The following is an 18,928-nucleotide window of genomic DNA, read 5'->3' on the forward strand; positions in this document are numbered from 1 at the left end:
CCTCCGCTTGTCTCTCGATCCTACCGAGAGACAAGATGGCGGCCGCTACGGACTTTTTGGAATGTTGACAGACGCCAGAGAACCAATCAGCTTCGCTTCACAAAGCTCCGTTGCGCGAAAAGTACGCTTCCTGGGACGCTGCCCGGTCCGCTGTTACAGATATATATCTTTTTTTAAACGTTAATTTCTCAAAATCCACTGGAGCACATATATTGAGACCTACAAAAGGCACATCGGGCTACCAGTCCCTACAATTTTGCCAAGTTTCGTGCAAATCCATTCAGCCGTTCGGGCTAAAAGTGAGGCCAACCGCCCTATGGAAAAGTCAATGTTAAAAACACGTTTTGGGACCCCCCTTTTTTCTCGGCCCCCCCTTGACGAACCCCCCCCAAATTTTCAAGGGCTGCTCAGAAACAAAAAGTGCCATTTTCCTGAAAAGTTCAGCCAATTCCGTCCACAAACGCCAAAGTTATTAGACATAGAATTTTCAAAAATCCCATAGAGAAAAAATCCTAACTATATATACCTACTGGCGACGGTAGTCATTTTAGATGCCTTGACCAGACCCACTCTGTGCACGCTGTCGATCCTTAGCATGGCTCCCCACCCTCGCAAGCATCTCCCCCAGGCAGTGGTCACCCCCGCTCTCTGTGTTATGCATGGGTAATAAACCTCCCCCCATCTGCGCTGCTCTTCCCTGAGAATCACACCCTGTGCCCGCCCGACACCTCCCTTTCGCCCTATTCACTACCGCACCCTCTGACACTCCTTTTCCTCTGTGTCCGATTGTCCAGGCCGGTCCTAGGGTATCAGCTAGCCCTGCAGATGTAGTTTATGGCCCCAGCTGTAAAGAATCACCCCTCTTCAAAGGAGTTATAGTAGATCAAGGCCCACACTCGATGAGATCCGTCACAGCAGACGCGTTCCTATTATCTGAAAACCATCCTGTATTGTGATTGGGGAGGGGACCGAGCCTGAAGCGGAAGATTCCAGGGATGACTCTTTGTACATCAAAGTTTTCACAATTATGTGTCACATTAAAAATATATAGCACTCCGACAAAGTAGTAAGATTATAAAACTTTAATAACTTATAAATATATACAAGAAAACAAAAACAGTAATAACATATAAACATTTTTAGGGAAAAACAACGAAGTAGCGGTCGGCTGTGCGAATAGTCCCAACGCAGCACAACGTCCAGATTTCTGGCGTGGGGCGTCGCGGGGGGTGGGTCATCAGTAGCAAACTGTTGTGTGAATAGTTCCAAGGCAGCAGAACGATGGCACCAAGGTGATGTCCAGTAAGTTGCCGCACTGGTTTTGGTATCCTACAATGCTGCTCCGAATAACGGCGTGGGGCGCCCCGGGGGAGGCGGCGTGAACGGGCCTCTCGAGGTGGAGTCTCATCTGTTGTAGTGGGGCGCCCCTTTACCGTTTCAGTTGCCATTCCGTCCGTTTTTGGTCCACTGTGTCAAAAGCCGCAATTCAGCTGAGTTGCGCCCACTCTTGCGGTGCAGCGATAGGCGGCTGTCACAGGACTCTCAAAATGGCGGCAGGCTGTTTCCTTTTTGGGCCTGGTCCACTGAAATGGCCCTGGGACACCTTGGAAATCGGACGCTTGTCTGCTAGGTCTTGGACCCCATTCTCGAAAGCGTCCCCTCCGCCTTGAGGATTCATCAAAAGTTTTGGGGGCCCCCGACTCCTGTAGGCTTCTGGTGGGGAGCGGCTGCCATGATTGCTCGCGGAATGACCACGACGGAGCTACGAGATGGTGGTGCTCTCATGGTGACGCCAGCTTCAGTCTGAAACATCCAGAAACAAGGTGGGGCTTTCATCGTTTGGGAAAAAAAAAGTGTTTGTTTTAGGTCATATGATCAAGCCTTCCATCATTAGGAAACCAAAAGTAAAATGAACCAATGAAAAGTTTTATAAACAAGTCACATGACCTGTTATGCGGCATAGGGTATAAAATGCGGAGAAAATACGTTGGCACGTGAGGCGGCGTCAGTAGCGGACCGATGTGCGAATAGGCCGAAGGCAACACAACGCGCCAAGATCCGGATGGCACCGAGGTGGTGTCCAGCAAGTTGCAGCACTGGTGTGGCCATCCTACAATGCTGAAAGTCGGCGTGGGGCGCCCCATTAGTCTGTGAGATGGCGTCAGTAGCGGACCGATGTGCGAATAGGCCGAAGGCAGCACAACGCGCCAAGATCCGGATGTCACCGTGGTGGTTTCATAGTTGAGAGGCACTTCATCTGCAGTGGGGCGCCGAGATCCGGATGGCACCGAGGTGGTGTCTAGTAAGGTGCACTGGTGTGGTCATCCTACAATGCTGAAACTCGGCGTGGGGCGCCCCATTAGCCTGTGAGATGGCGTCAGTAGCGGACCGATGTGCGAATGGGGCCAAAGGCAGCTCAACAATGTTTTCTGAATAAAAGACACCACAAGGCGCTGAGATGCCAAGATCCGGATGGCACCGAGGTGGTGTCTAGCAAGTTGTGGCACTGGTGTGGCCATCCTACCATGGTAAAAGTCGGCGTGGGGCGCCCTGTTGGCCTGTGAGATGGTGTCAGTTGCGGACCGATGTGCGAATGGGGCCAAAGGCAGCGCAACAATATTTCCTGAATAGAAGACACCACTAGGCGCTGAGATGCCAAGATCCGGATGGCACCGAGGTGGTGTCTAGCAAGTTGCTGTACTGGTGTGGCCATCCTACAATGTTGAAAGTCGGCGTGGGGCGCCCCGTTGGCCTGTGAGATGGCGTCAGTAGCGGACTGATTTGCGAATGGGGCCAAAGGCAGCGCAACAATAGTTTCTGACTGACACCACAAGGCGCTGAGATGCCAAGATCCGGATGGCAACGAGGTGATGTCTAGCAAGTTGCTGTACTGGTGTGGCCATCCTACAATGGTAAAAGTCGGCGTGGGGCGCCCTGTTGGCCTGTGAGATGGTGTCAGTTGCGGACCGATGTGCGAATGGGCCAAAGGCAGCGCAACAATATTTTCTGTATGGAAGATACCACTAGGCGTTGAGATGCCAAGATCCGGATGGCACCGAGGTGATGTCTACCAAGTTGCTGTACTGGTGTGGTCATCCTACAATGCTGAAACTCGGCGTGGGGCGCCCCATTAGCCTGTGAGATGGCGTCAGTAGCGGACCGATGTGTGAATAGGCCGGAACCAGCACAAGGCGCCAAGATCCGGATGTCACCGTGGTGGTTTCATAGTTGAGAGGCACTTCATCTGCAGTGGGGCGCCGAGATCCGGATGGCACCGAGGTGATGTCTAGCAAGTTGCTGTACTGGTGTGGTCATCCTACAATGCTGAAACTCGGCGTGGGGCGCCCCATTAGCCTGTGAGATGGCGTCAGTAGCGGACCGATGTGTGAATGGGGCAAAGGTAGCGCAAGAATATTTTCTGAAGAGGAGACACCACAAGGCGCTGAGATTCGGTTACCACCGAGGTGATGTCTAGCAAGTTGCCGCACTGGTGTGGCCATCCTACAATACTGCTCCGAATAACGGCGTGGGGTGCCCGAAGGGGGGGGGGGAGGCGGCGTGAACGGGCCTTCCTAGGTGGAGGCTCGTCTGCTGTAGTGGGGCGCCCCTTTACCGTTTCAGTTGCCATTCAGCTGAGTTTCGGCTGCTCTTGATGCTACAGCGACAGGCGGCTACAACAGGACTCTCAAAATGGCGGCCTGTTCTTTGGATTTGGGCCTGGTCCACTAAAATGGCCCTGGGACACCTTAGAACTCGGACGCTCGATTTTTTTTTCCTTTCCTGTACATGCAAAAAAAGGTAAATGCCCGGTACGTTACACGCTTCATCTGCCACGATGAACTCTCCAGAGGAACCGAAAAAAAATATAGTTATGGTAACTATACCATGCATCGTCATATGGAGAGGTGGCACCAATTAATTATAGTGCTGCATAAAAGAGAGATTTGGAGGAGAACCCCTGACCTGCTAGTACATTCATCAAAGAAGTGGCACTGACAGCATCAGAGGCAAGGGAAACGGTCCTAAATATTTAGAAGAACTTTGGAAAGATTAAAATGACATGTTTAGATTGTGGCAAATTAATTTCATGTGGACAGAGGAGTGTTACTCTAATAAATACAGCATATGAACATCATCATAGTCGATGGTTGGTAGAGACATTTTGACTATATCCTGGACCTGCCCGTCCTCGCCCAAAATGGCGCCGGAATAAATGGGACTCGTAACTCCTTGTTGTGTACTGGTTGCAGAACCTTGAAATCACGAGATACGTATGCAGTTTTGAAGCACATGGCGGGCGGGGACGAGAATTGATTGAATATTTCGACATCCCTATTGATATTAAGTTCTGATGTGTTATTGATTACTGTACTATTGAAAGTTCGAATTAACGTCACCCATGGTACTTGCCCGCAAATGTATATCTAGATAATTTTATTGTAACTGGCCCTGTTGTATTAATTATAAAATGTACGTCCACTGATTCCGTAACTGTTAGACACCTTAGTTCTTGCAACCTAATGGCCCGCCCGTTACGTTCCTCTACAGTGTAAATGTCTACTCATCATATACGATTACAGTTTGCTCCGTGGCCGGCCCACGTGGTTATAGGCTCGTATTTGTATAATGAAATTTTCACAATAAAGGTTTTTAAAAGAAAACATGGTAGTAGTATATACATTGGTAAAGTTTTTAATAATAGTCACTGTTTTAGAATCATTAAAAGGCAAGTGAAATAAAGCAGACCAATTACATGAAGGGTAAAAGGTATAATACGAAGCAACGCAGTAAAGATAAATGGTCAAGGGCTGTTGTGTTTTCTATTCCTGCAACATAAAGTGATCGATAAGAATCTCATATTCAGGCGTATCGGCGACTAAGACAGCAGGTCGACCCTCTTTTGCTCAACGGCTCCGTCATGGGACGAAGAAACGCTCTTTTTCTCGAAAAAAGAATATATTTTACTTGCAGGACAGTTGTAAATTTTCCGGGAAAGTACATTAGCCTGGAACATTATAACATATATTTAAGAAAAAATAATGTTCGGAAGTAATAAAAAGCCTAATTTTTAGGTCATATGACCAAGCCTTTCATCATTAGAATAAGAAAAGTAAAATGAACCAATGAAAAGTTTTATTAACAAGTCACATGACTTGTTATGCTTACGTTACGCGCTGCGCGCCCCGGATGACTTCCGGATGCGCTAACGCGGCGCGTCATATGACGCATTACGCGACAACGCAGGTCCAGAATATAGTCAAAATGTCTCCACCAACCAGCGGTCGGAACACAACCCCTTTCAGCAGGCTAAATAGTTCTGTTAAATGACAACAGAAGGGACAGGCAACAAGAACCATTAGTCAAAGAGGGGAGGGCTAGTTCTTCTCTACCGGGTTACATTGGGGCGCTACCGGAACTGATCGAATTGGTAGTCTACAGTGTTTCTGGATGTTTCAGACTGAAGCTGGGGTTAGCATGAGAGCAGCACCATTTCGTAGCTCCGTCGTGGCCATTCCGCAACCAATCATGGCAGCCGCTCTTTATCGTTATTTTGGGCGGGGTGGGTGGCGGAGCCGAGCTGTTTTGCAGTCATCATTGTGTGGAGTTCAGTTCATTTCACTAGTTTTGTATTTGTCATGAGGGGTTGTTCCTAATGTTTCTATTTTAGCGAGGTCAAAAAGAGATCCCATTAGTGGCCTACTGATTTTGCTCGATTCCTTTTCTTTTCTTTTTTTACACGATTTTTCGTTATCTGCAAAGACTAAACAGAGTATTGCGACTCTGTGTTTGTTTGTAAATAGAGAATGAACCAAAGAGAACCAATTCTAAATCAGTAAATACTTGGATAACAATCAATCAAATGGAGAGAGAAGCAGGCACGACGTATTACAACGGGGGCAAAGGCCTGCGTTAACTACCCTTCACTATGTGCAAAGAGAGAGTACTCCTAATAGAAATGAGGGGGGGGGCACCATTCAAAGCAGATCAGTGTGCATAAACACGAAAATGTTTTCACTTACCACGTACTTGACATTCGACGGTTTATGATATTTGCTATTAAAAAACTATTGAAATTCACTGAAAAAACCATAGGTTATAGACCATATATAGTTAGGAATTAGCATTTACAAAACCTTGAAAATTCACTGAAAAAACCATAGGTTATAGACCATATATAGTTAGGAATTAGCATTTAAAAAACCTTATTTTACTCACACAAAACCATTGAAATTCCATATATAGTTAGTTGCACTAACTATATATCGCGCACCCGCAATCCACTGCTGATGATGTCACATATTACATCATTCATGACATGGTCAGTGACATCACTGATGACATCACTGATGACATCTCAAATGACATCACTGATGACATCTCAAATGACATCACTGATAACATCTCAAATGACATCACTGATGACATCTCAAATGACATCACTGATGACATCACTGATGACATCTCATTTGACATCAATGACCACATCACTGATGATATCATTCATGTGACAATACAATGCATCTCCTCACACTTTAATATAACCTCTTTTACACCCAGTGTTAAATACAGAGTATAATTTTTTAAACCATTGACACACCAATACTAGTTACTACATACGCACTCAGTGATTCCTATGTTTACACACACATTCACTCATTCACCCATACAATCATTCATACATACAATCACTCATCTTTACAACACTATCATATGCACTCATACACCTATACAGACTCTCACACTCTGTCACTCATCCATGGAGTTACTCACACACCTAGTCAGTCCTGTAAAGAATCAATCACACTTCCATTTTCTAATCTATACATACAGTTAAACATAGAGCACCTTACATTTTGAAACATATACTAACACATACTTACTCTCTTATACAATCATTGATACAAGTACACATTGATCTGCACAGAGTCACACACCTCCCAGCCAGCCACACACACACTCAGTCTCCCATACAAATACTTGGGCAATCAATCAATAACCCATATAGTTACTCATATAGCTACTGATCAACACATGCAGCAGTTTACAGAACAACAGACATAATGATGCACAAATTAAGACAGTTTAGTCACTAACCCATGCACTCAGTGAGACACATTTAATCACTCACTCATACATTCAGTCATGCACCTACTAAATCCTTCGTCCAGACACTTATACATCTACTCATTCTTCAATAAGTAATACATATTTTAACTTTACAGAAACATACAGTCACTGGATGTTGTCATCAGTGATGTCATCAGTGATGTCATTTGAGATGTCATCAGTGATGTCATCAGTGATGTCACTGACCATGTCATGAATGATGTAATATGTGACATCATCAGCAGTGGATTGCGGGTGCGCGATATATAGTTAGTGCAACTAACTATATATGGAATTTCAATGGTTTTGTGTGAGTAAAATAAGGTTTTTTAAATGCTAATTCCTAACTATATATGGTCTATAACCTATGGTTTTTTCAGTGAATATATATATATATATATATATATATATATATATATATATATATATATATATATATATATATATATATATATTATTTATATATATATTACATACTGGCTGTCGCCAGGAGGTAGTTATAGTTAGCTCCTTGTTTCTTTCAAAAATATTTTTTTCTTTTTCCAATATCTTGGCACCGTTTGACAAATCTTCGCGAAATTTTCAAAACTAATGGTGGTCAAGTCGGCTGCTGTGTTGAAAGTTTCAGGTGATTCGTCAAGTGGCGGCCAAGAAAAAGGGGGGTCCCAAAACATGTTTTCTCCATGTTAATTTCCATGGGAAACCTTCGATATGGCTAAGGCCAGGACTGCTGAACGGAATTACACCAAATTTGGTAGAAAGGTAGCTCTTGGTTCAGAAAGCACTCTTTTTGTTAAATGATGTAAGTCCGTTCAGTAGTTCCTGAGAAATGTAGACATTTCTCAGATATCCAAATATCAACAAGAAGGCTCCGTGAACACTCCAGATCTCGAGTCAGCAATCTGATCAGCTGCCAACAGTTCCAACCAGTGAGTTTTGGCAGCCATCTTATGACTTGGTTGAACTGACCACAAGGAAAAAGGTTGAAAACATAAAAAATATGAAAAGGGGGCCGGGTAGAAACACCCTGACCACCTATGCCTGCTGAGGGGGAACATATATATCTATTCACTGAAAAAATCAAAGCTGACAAGGACGTTATAGTTAGGAAATAGAATTTATATATTTTGGGGGCGTGGCTACGAGTGTCAAGATGGTGATCGCACCTTAGGTGTGCTCCGGACCCCTCCGTCATCCGCTCTGCCATCACCTGCCAACCTGTGCCACATATCTTGCTGCCTGGGGGCCTCCGGAGCTCCGCCTGGGGCGCTGGGCACAGACTTGGGACCGTGTGGGCTGCCCTGGTCTCTTGGATCCACTTCGTGGCATCCCTCAAGATGGTGGCCGCCGCCACGCTGATCACAGGGCCGCTAGGCTGAACGTGGGGACTTCCCTCCGTGTCACAGGACCTGACTGAGCTCCCCTCCTGAAGGACCTGGCGGCCCTGAGTTTCCACGTGCTAGGTTGTGTGGTGCGACAGCAGCGACATCAGCTGCAGACTGAGTGGTGGAGAATTGGCGGCATCTGGCGGCTGGTGGCGCCCTTGTCTTCGGCTTGTCTGTGCCCCTGTGCCAGCTGGCTGCTTGCTGTGACTCTTTTGGACCAGTGTGAGGGGGACCGTGAGCGATAGTGCTTCTTCTGCTGCCTCCGAGGTCTGGCCTGACCTTGCCGGGCTGCGGACCCATGTGGGGAGAAGATTCATGGTTCCTTCAGTTGGCGCTGTGTGCGGCCGGGGATGAGGCCCCCCTGCTGTCCCCGAGGCCCGACTGACAACACAGGCATCGCGGGCCCCATCGCTGGCACGGCCCGCTGCGGCGGGGGTCCCTGGTCAGATCTGGGCTTGATTTGGCAGTGCCAGTGCCGTGGGATTTTGCCAGACTTGGGGACTGTAGGTAGCAGTATCTCATCATTGCCCCTCAGTGCCCAGACAGACATCATCAGCGCCGTGGGCTCCCGCCTGCTGCGCGAGTTGCTGGAGTGGTGATCTCGAGTTTCCCTGAGGCCCTGGCGGACATCACCTGTGTTGTGTGGTGCCGCCTGCTGGGTGGCCTGCTGAGGATGACCTCCCCAGTCATCCCCTGGGCCCCAACAGCCGCCATTGCACTTGTGGGCCTTCTTCAGCTTTGAGACCCACTAGGAGTGGAGAACTTGCGACATCTGCATGGGAGTGGCCTGCACATGACCTGATTGGCCCTGGTGAGCCCTGGGCCCTAGCCAGGGCCGGTCTGCCCGTTGCAGGCACCGGGCAATCCCCGGTGCACCGCAAGGGTGGGGGCTGGTTTTGGACCCCTAGGGGCTGTTTTTGTTACAGGACCGTTTTTGCAGCATAGCTGAAAAATCAGCCCTGTAACAAAATCGGGCGAAAACCGGCCCCGGCAAAGAGCTCGGTCGCACCCCCAACGGCCCCCGGAGGGGGGGGGGGGCGGCTTAGCACTTTGCCAGGGCTGCTTTTCAGTCCCAGTCCGGCCCCGGTCCTAGCCGCTTCTACGGGTGCCGGTGGCTGCCGGTTGGTGGTCTACGAGGGGAGGAGTGTCCCTGCCAACTGGCCTGGAGTTAAGGATTGGGGCTGCAGAGGCGTCTGGGCTTTGGTGAGGTTTCGGCCATTGATCGGGCGGCAGGCAGGGTGCAGAGGGGCCCTTGGATAGCACGGCTCCTCCTCTCCCCCTCCTCCTCTCCCTCCTCCCCCCATTTCTACATGCCTCATACAACCTGCAGCAGAGGGGCACTTGTCCTTTGGGGTGGTGGCAGTGGCGAGGCCTGCTTGGCCCCCACTCTCTGGGCCTGGGGTGTGGACGGAATTGCTTGGCCGCCACTTCGGGCGGCTGTGACCCCCCCAAACCCAGCATGGTGGTCTGATGACTCCCTGGAAGCCCGGCCATAGCTTCTTTTCACAGCGTCTGTGTTGCCTCCTAATCCTTTCCTTGGGCTTGTCCCGGATCATTGGTCATTCTTCACTCCTGGGATCTTCTGCCTGCACCGGCCCTTTAACCCTGGACCCGCCGTGACCCCGGACCTTTACAGATACTTTGTGTGGCCGCCCCAGTGGAGTGTCTGATGGCCTTCGAGGCTGGGACCTGCGTGCGGCCCTGGATCGCTGCCTTGCTCCTTTCTTCTCCCTCTCCTTCGGCTGCACTTTTCGGGCGGCAGCAGTTTGATCCAGGCCGAGTCTTCACGTCTGCTGTTTGATCCTGCTAACCCCCGTCCAGCACGTGTTGGCCTGTCACCTTCCCACTGCAGGGTCGGGGTGTGGGGACTTCGAGCCAGTGATTTCCTGGGGTTGCCATGGGCAGAACGGATAGGTCGCCGAAGGCCCCTGCCACCCAGATGAAAATTGACTGCTTCACCACCTTGGAGGCAGGGGCAACCGGAGGTGTGACTGATCAGGAAGCTCCTCCATCCGCCGATTTGGCCACCATCCTCCAGGCCATCCATGCCTCACAGACGTCGGTGGAGGGTAAGATGGCAGAGGTGCGAGTAGACGTGACTCTCCTTCGATAGGATGTCTGAAACGCCACGGCTCGGATTAAAGAGACTGAGACCCGGATCTCTGCTGTGGAGGATGACATCTAGCAGCTTAAGGGGCAGGTGGTCCACCTCCAGTCGCACACTCAAGAGTTACACCATCGGGCGGAGGATGCCTGAAAACAGATCCCGAAGCAATAACCTCCAGCTTTCCAGAAGGGGCGGAGCAGGGCCGCACAGTGGACTTCCTGGAGAAATGGCTGCAGTTGTGGATCCCGGAGGTTTCTAGCTCTCCCTAGTTTGCGATCGAGCAGGCCCACCAGTCTTTGGCCCCAAACCAGCACCAGGAGCACCTCCCGCCCATTCATAATGCGGGTTCTCAACTTCAAAGACCGGGATGCCTGTCTGAAGCTCGCAAACAACAGCGGCAACGCTATGAGAATGGCACAATCATGATCTTCCCAGACTACATTCGCGAGGTCCAGGGCAAGCGCGCTCTTTTGGGGAGGTCAAGCAAAAGCTGAGGGCACTTAACATTCAGTATCGGCTCCTCTTCCCAGCCCGCCTGCGGGTGGTGTACGCGAACAAGATGCAGCAGCCAATATTGCTCTCTGAGAGACCATCAGCCGGGAGGCACGCCGGCTCTTCCGGCCGTTTGGATGGCAGTGGCTCTCCACCCGGACACTCGGCGATTGATCTCCCGGACTCAGACCTCTCCTGTAGACCGATGCTCCTGAGGGACCCAGTCTGAACTGGTCTCTGCCCGCCGGGCCTGGCTCTGCGGCCAGAGATGGTGCTTTAGCTCAGTAAATGTCTTTTCTTCCCAATGGACTCATAAACACACATCCAGACAAGAGGAGGGGTTGTCCACGCTTCCCCATTACCAAGCATTTTAGTTTGGTTGTTCACCCATTGATATTGTTAGGGTGACAGATGCTTCTGTTCTCAAAGTGTAGGGTGGGGGGTGGGAGAGGGGTTGGAGTGGGACCGTTGTCCCATGTTTTGTTATCGTTTACTACTGTTTTCCTGTGCCAACACCCACACGACACTCGGATCTACCCCTATATGAGTCCACTATCCATGGTCCGTCCCACAGACGTGCTTCGCCGTCGAATCTCCAGGGACCGATGAGCTACTGCAACGATCTCCAGTCCCCATGACTGACACACCATCTCCGAAGGCAGCCCCCCTCCATATTTTATCATGGAATGTTAATGGCCTACTAGACCGCCACACTGCGTTACACACAGCGCCTAAAGATAGGAGTGCTTCTGCTTCAGGAGATGCACCTGATGGGAATCACTGCCCCTTCCTAGCGCGTTACGGCTTCGATAGGGTTTGGCACTCGGGCTTCGATCGAGGTTCTCGTGGCGTGGCCATAATATTGTAACGCACCCTGCCCTTTGTACTTACACAAGTTATTCATGACTCGCAGGGCACGATCGTGATTATTTGCGGTATATTGGGTGCACTCCCCTAAATCTTGTGTCCTTGTACTCACCCCCCTTGATGCTCGCCACAACTTTAAAATAATCCACAGCTATGCTGCCCACCCTCACCCTGGGGTCCACTATTATTGGGGGCAACTTTAACACGGTCTCCACCCCGCTTCTCGACACGACAAGTCCTCCATGTACTTCCAGGCTGGTGCCAGCGAAACAACTAATAAACTGGGCTGAATCCCTGGGCCTTTCCGATGCATGGCGAATCTGGCACCCACATGCTAAACAGTTCACGCACACCTCCACCGCACACCGCACGCAGGCACTCATAGATGCAACTTTCATTCCCTCTACGGACAGCACCACAATCCAAGACGTCCGAATACTCCTGAGAGGTATCTCCGATCATTCCCCGCTTCTCCTTAGTACAGGGGCTCCTCCCCCTTACTCGTGCCCAGTGTGGCGGTTGAAGGCTCGGTTCCTTCAGGACAAGGAATTCAAGAAGGTGGTGGGATCAGAACTGAAGCAGTACTTCGCCACCAACATAGGGTCAGTTTCTTCCCCGGGTACCCTGTGGGAGGCCGGCAAGGCCGCTATTCGTGGACATACCAAAGGCCACATCCAGCGTTAGCGGCAGGCCTAACTGCTGCAAATCACCTCACTGGAGGCGCAAGCACTGCACCTTGAGCAATCCCCCTCTACTGATGGCGACGCAGCTCATGAGCGGCGCCTATGAGCATTCGAGCTGAAATCAAGCAGCTCTCGTTGGAGGCCACCAAGCTCCTGTGGAGATCTTCAGTAGCCAGAGTTTATGGCTGGGGTGATAAAAACGGCACAATCCTTCATAGGCTTGCCACGTATCCCAGAGCGAGCCGTATTATCCCAGAAGTGCTGGATCAAGAGGGGTAGACACAATGGTCCCCCGTGGCCATGGCCGGCGCCTTTGCCGCCTTCTACCGTCACCTTGATGCCAAACGAACCCCGGTACGGTCGCTCAGCGAACTTATGGACGCTGGAGGTGCCCAACCTCCCTCAGCTGGATTCTACTGCTCAAGCCGATCCTGACTACCCAATCTCCCCTGACTTGATTAATGAGGCTATTGCTTACACCTCGTCGGGTAATACTCCTGGCCCAGATGGCCTTCCCTAGGAATACTATGCAGCATACCGGGAAGCCTTTGTGCCTTGCCTCGCTGACTTGTATGTCAAAGCATTAGAGAAAGGTTCCTTCCCGCCCGAGACGGAGATGGCCACCATCGTGGTCCTCCCGAATTCACAACCGCCATCTCCCCACTGCGCTGACTACCATCCCATCTCCCTGATTAACATGGAAGTTAAATTGTATGCCACAATCCTTGCCCAGCGGTTGAAGCCCTACCTTACCAGTGTGGATTAATGCCCCAGCGAGGCACCAGACACTGCCTTCCGGTGGTTGCACCTGGCCCTGGCTCACCGCCAGGTGCTTTCCCGTTACTTGGCGCTCATTCTCATCAATTTTGAGAAGGCATTTGACTATGTGGACGGGACATACCTAGACGACGTGCTAGCTGCGATGGGTTTCGAACCTTGCTTCCGTCAGCTGGTTGGGGTTTTTGTAAGCCCTGCCTCAAGCACGCGTCTTGGTCAATGGGGCTCCCGCCGACGCCTTCCCCATTCAAAGGGGAACGAGACAGGGATGCCCCCTCTTGCCCCTTCTCTTTGCCTTGGCGATGGAGCCTCTAGCGACCTTAATTCAGTCTGAGAATCTCGTTCGAGGATCGGAATGGCCCAACTCTGAAGTGGACAAGATCGCTCTATATTCGGACGATGTCCTGCTCTTTTTAACCAAAACTGCCCAATCAGGTCCCCGTTGTCTCCAGATCCTGCACTCTTTCGGGCAAACCTCCGGCCTCCGAATTAATTCCAATAAGTCCGTCCTGGTCCCACTCCATCTCTCCAGAGAATGCTACAACTGGCAGTCCACGATACCGCTTTGGCATCAGTCTTTTAAATATCTTGGGATCTGGGTTGCTCTCCTCCTAGAACTGGGATGGTCCCTCAATGTCACCCCACTCATGAAAGAAGCTAAGGCGGATCTCCACAGATGGCAGACACTACCCCTGAACCCTTTGGGAAGGGTCGCCTTGTTTGAAATTATGATTCTTCCCAGGATTCTTTACGTCCTCCAAAACACCCCCTCCTGCTTCCCACGGGCATGGTTTCGGGAGCTAGATACTATGGCTACTAAATTCCTCTGGGTGGAGGGAGGGCCCGGCTGGCGTTAAACACTTGCCGGATTCCATCATTCGATGGTTGCATGGGAATGACACATTTATACCTATACTGCTTGGCGACTCGTTTACTGATTATACACGACTGGTTCAACGGGGGCTGGCCCGACCCGGCCTATAGACTTGAACTAAGTGAGCTCAGCCTGCCCAAAATCCAAGCCCTAATGTACGGGGAATCCATCCCATCCACCTTGCCTGACGTCATGTGCTCTGCGCTCTTAGCCTGGCGGGCTGCTCTAAGACATACTGAGTGGACACACAAACTCACCCAACACACGCCTCTGTGGCATGGTACATGGCTCAGGGAGATCGATCAGTGGGTTATAGGGATTTAGAGGCTGGGATCTTATAGGGATCTCTCAGCTCGTTGATGTGTGGGCAAGCTCTTGTGCGCTCTTTTAAAGACCTCCAGTCCAGATGTTCCCTGCACCCATCACAATTTTATAAATATCTACAACTGAGACACGCCCTCCACGTACACATACCGGACAATGCCAGGAGCCCTGAATACAGTCCCCCGGAAGCACAGATAATGCTAGGCAACTTGGTGAAGGGGGGTATTTCCTGCATCTACCGGACACTGGTCAACAACACCCGACCTCACTAGACTGACTCAGTGACTAATGGGAGAAGTGGGTAGGCCCGTTGGATGAGGAGGACTTGCGTGATGCCCTCATGTCACCCAAAATGGTCACCACTTCCGCTAAACTCCACTTGATCCAATTATATTATTTACATGCGGCCTACTCAACCCCGAAGCGCCTACATCGAGCCAGCTTCTCCCCATCCGCCTCATGTGCGAGATGTGGTCAAGATCCAGCCAACTTCTTCCACATGGTGTGGGCATGTCCCCAACTAGCTCAGTTCTGGGGTGAGATCGAAAGTGAACTGACTGAGGTCCTGGGGTGGGAGGTTCCTCATGATCCACGTCACTCCCTTTTTGGGATTACAGATGGACTAGAAGGGTCCAGAAACGAGAAATGACTTTACAACACAGACATGATTGTGGCCAAGCAGGACATAACCGCCCCCGGAAGCTTCCCACGCCACCAGGTTCTGAGAAATGGCGAAGGAGGGTGGATTGGTGCGCGGCACAAGAAAAACCCATGTGTGAGGCACGGGGTGTCCTAAGAAATACCGGAGGGTGTGGGGCAAATGGTCGGGTGCCGTGGTGTAGCCTGAACTCTATACATGATGTTTGTATTCAATGCTGCAAGGTGGGGTTTAAAAGCAATGTCTTTGCTCTGTTAAGTGTCTCGTGTCACTATTCGTGCTATCCAATGTCGTATTGCTGGTGCTTGTTCTTTGTAAAAAGAATAAAATTGTTTATCAAAAAAAGAATTTATATAATTTATATATATATAATTTCTTTTAATGAAACAACTAAAAAAAGACTTGGACAGCGGCTTTTTCCAAGATGTACTGAGAGTCTTACATGATACTGTATGTGCCATTTCAAATTTTGTTTGGTCTGTGCCCCTGCAAAGATTTAAATATTATGCAACTGGAAATCTGGGCAATATTCAAATGTCTCTTTTTTATCTAGAGATGATCTACAATGGACTTCCTTGAATAAATCCACAGGTTCATCACAGGTATATTACTTACCGCCCAAGTCACACACGTTTTGGAAAGGTGAAAGATCAAAGGCTGTTATTACATCCTTGCCACAGAGAATCCAAACAGAATTCATGAGACGCATAAACTTTAACATCTCATCCTCCGACCTGATAAAATGACAAAAAACACACATTTTCAAAGGTCATGGAACAGCAATGATTGTGTGCATATATTCTTTTGCCAAATGGTTAATCTGTCAGGTTGTGCATGTAACAGTTTGAGAAGTGTACTTGGACAATGACCGCTAGCCCATCTACCACCTATCAGGAAAGGTTAAAATGACTCACCACCACAAAGTTATTTTTGAGCCTTGTACGAAGTTCGACTATTTTAGCCCTTTTTCAAAGCTAAGGAACGTTTCAGGGTTCTGTTGTGAAAATTACAGCTATGGGATTTGTCTGGTGTCATACTAAAGCAATTCAGAATGAGAGATAGCAGACTGGGGAGCATATTAGCAACAAATAGCGATATTTATCGCTAAATGGGCTTAGCGCATTTTTTTATCGCTGTCTATCGCCGGTTATTATCGCAGAGATTACATGCTATTAGCAACGTTTATCTCTAATGCGATAAAATATCCGGCGATATTGGGGACTTAACCTGAATATCCATATCCTATCCTATCCTATATTAAGTCATGGTCTGAGCAGGCGTTAGGTTCTGGCAATATTCGTGCTCAGTGCGACTTTTTTAATCGCACAGCCTGCCTTGCTAATATGCGATAGCTGTGTTAGCGACTGCTTTCAGTCGCTAACAGGTTGGGTACGCCCACATAGCATGTCATTAGCGATAAATATCGCTGACATGCAAAGTGGGCCCCAAACTGGTCGCTATCGCCTAAAAGCTGTCACTAACTGCTGTTAGCGACAGCTTGCTAATAGGGCGATACATTTATTGCCGATTTAGCGGGACTTGGCCCGCTAAAGCGGCGATAGTGCCCTTGCTAATATGCCCCTGGGTTTTAAAGTTGCTGTGAAGTTGAAGTGAGTCCAGACTGTACTCCCCTACAGCGTCCTCATAAGGCATCAGAGCATCAAACGGCTGATCCTCCCATGATATGGAAACAGCAGTTAGGATAAGAGTTCTTTCTAAGCTGCAAGAAGACCCTTTGAGGCTGCAGAATGAACCATCATTTACAGGTTATTGAGCCTGTGGCTAGATGACAAAAGTAAAAGGCCCTGATGAAAAACGTTTAAGAGAATTGTGAGGAGGACTAGTTTAACCCAAACATTCCTTAACTGTCTTAGCATAACTTCATACTTTTCCCACTCATAAACCACAAATCAGCCTTCCCATCTCTCATTTTTTAAATACATTTTTACATAACAACTTGCAGTTATTCATTTTACCTTCCATCTTAAGGTTGTTTCTGGAACTCAGGCAAAGGCTCCTCCACCACATTCCATAATTAGGAAAATCTTACTCTACCTCCTCATTCAGCATTTTTGTAGCTAGCTGCCATTTTAAAAATTCTATTAAATAGGCACCTCTTCTTCACCTATTTAAATTTACCATTAGCTAGCAAAGTGGCATTAAATATATGATTATTTTCGGCAATAGATCAGGACCCATCTCTAGAGTTCTTCTGTACCCAATATGTTCCAGATGTCAGTTATGTTTTTGTTCTTGAGTTCAGGTCTTAGCTATAAATATATATTTTTTACCCCAATGATTGTATTTTATAGCATACTCCCGATCATTTCACAAATGTCATCTGTGGGTATTTTATTACTTGTGCCAAAGACTGCTTGGGACAGGGAGACATGTCTAAGGCATACATGCTAGTTTATTTCAGGGTTGTACATTGAAATATAAACTGCAGAAATATTGTGCTACCAAAATATCATGGGCAAAACATCGCATCGGGGACCATAATATTGAGAGAGTGCATATAGGTAAATATAGATTTACTCATAAATCCACATCTGCATACCTATGTCTCTATATTATATATATATATATTACCTACTGGCGGTCGCCAGTAGGTAGTTATAGTTAGGAGCTAGCTACCATAGGAAATCCGCAACATTCTATTGAGAATAACTCTGGCTCCGGTTGAGGAATTTGCATGTAATTTTCCAAAATTTCAGCCAGCTCTGCTCCGCTCCTTCCCTGTAAGTTTCGAGGGGATTCGTGAAGTAGGGGCTGAGAAAAAAGGGGGGTCCCAAAACGTGTTTTTCTCATGTTAATTTCCATAGGACGTTCTGACAAGTCTACAGCCCGAACCGCCACCAAACTTGGCAAAATTGTAGGGACTGGTACGCAGATGTGCCTTTGCTATATTTGGTGAAAATTGCTCCAGTGGTTTTTATGAAAATTAACTTCAAAAACACATATATATCTATAGGCGCGCTACGAGCGCTCACTGGTGCGCGTACCGGGGAGCGCACCCGGCGCGCTACGGGAGTGCGCGAGCGGAAAGCTGATTGGCTCTCGGGTGTCTGTCAATAGTCTAAACAGTCCGGAGAGTCCGCCATATTGTGTCTCGGTAGAATCGAGACACAAGAGGTGAAAATAAAAAGGGGGACATGATTAAAAGGGGGCAGAGTAGACACCCCCTGACCCCCTAGGTTTTCTGAGGGGGGCCTAGAAGGACCCTGAAGGGCAAAAAAACAGTTTTTTTTGTTGCAATTTTCACGGGGTAAGCGCTGTGTGCGTTCCCAGGTACGCTCACCGGTATGCGCACCGAGAGCGTATCACAGGGAGAAATATTGAAAGAAAATGGTGTAAAATAAGAATTTGGATTGCTTAGAGGTAGGGTAGCTCTAAAAAGAGCTGTTGTGTTATGTGGGTGATTTAAGTACCTACAAGTAGGTGCCGATGCAGAGTCTAAAATTCACTTTAATACAATCACTTCGCTACTACCTCATAAATTAGAAATAAAAATGAATAATATGTCAACTAATTTTTATTTTGTAAATATTCATTTATTGTTCGGAATTTTCATAATTTAATAGAACTTGTAGCATGTCCTCATCTGGAATTTCCTTTTCAATCATATGATCAGGAATCTCCTCATTATAAGTG

At 48.5% G+C, this 18,928-nt stretch overlaps 1 protein-coding gene across 1 annotated transcript in view; it reads right to left on the bottom strand.

The window, feature by feature from the left end:
* The window catches only part of ASMT (acetylserotonin O-methyltransferase), a 298,115-nt gene that overhangs the window by 191,413 nt on the left and 87,774 nt on the right, over positions 1 to 18,928 (bottom strand). The window contains exon 4 of the mRNA XM_078656057.1: positions 15,890 to 16,008. Within this exon, the coding sequence (XP_078512183.1) occupies positions 15,890 to 16,008 (119 nt within the window). The remainder of the gene's footprint in view (positions 1 to 15,889; positions 16,009 to 18,928) is intronic.

Source organism: Lissotriton helveticus, chromosome 8 (assembly GCF_964261635.1).
Source record: "Lissotriton helveticus chromosome 8, aLisHel1.1, whole genome shotgun sequence".
NCBI classification, from domain to species: Eukaryota; Metazoa; Chordata; class Amphibia; order Caudata; family Salamandridae; genus Lissotriton; species Lissotriton helveticus.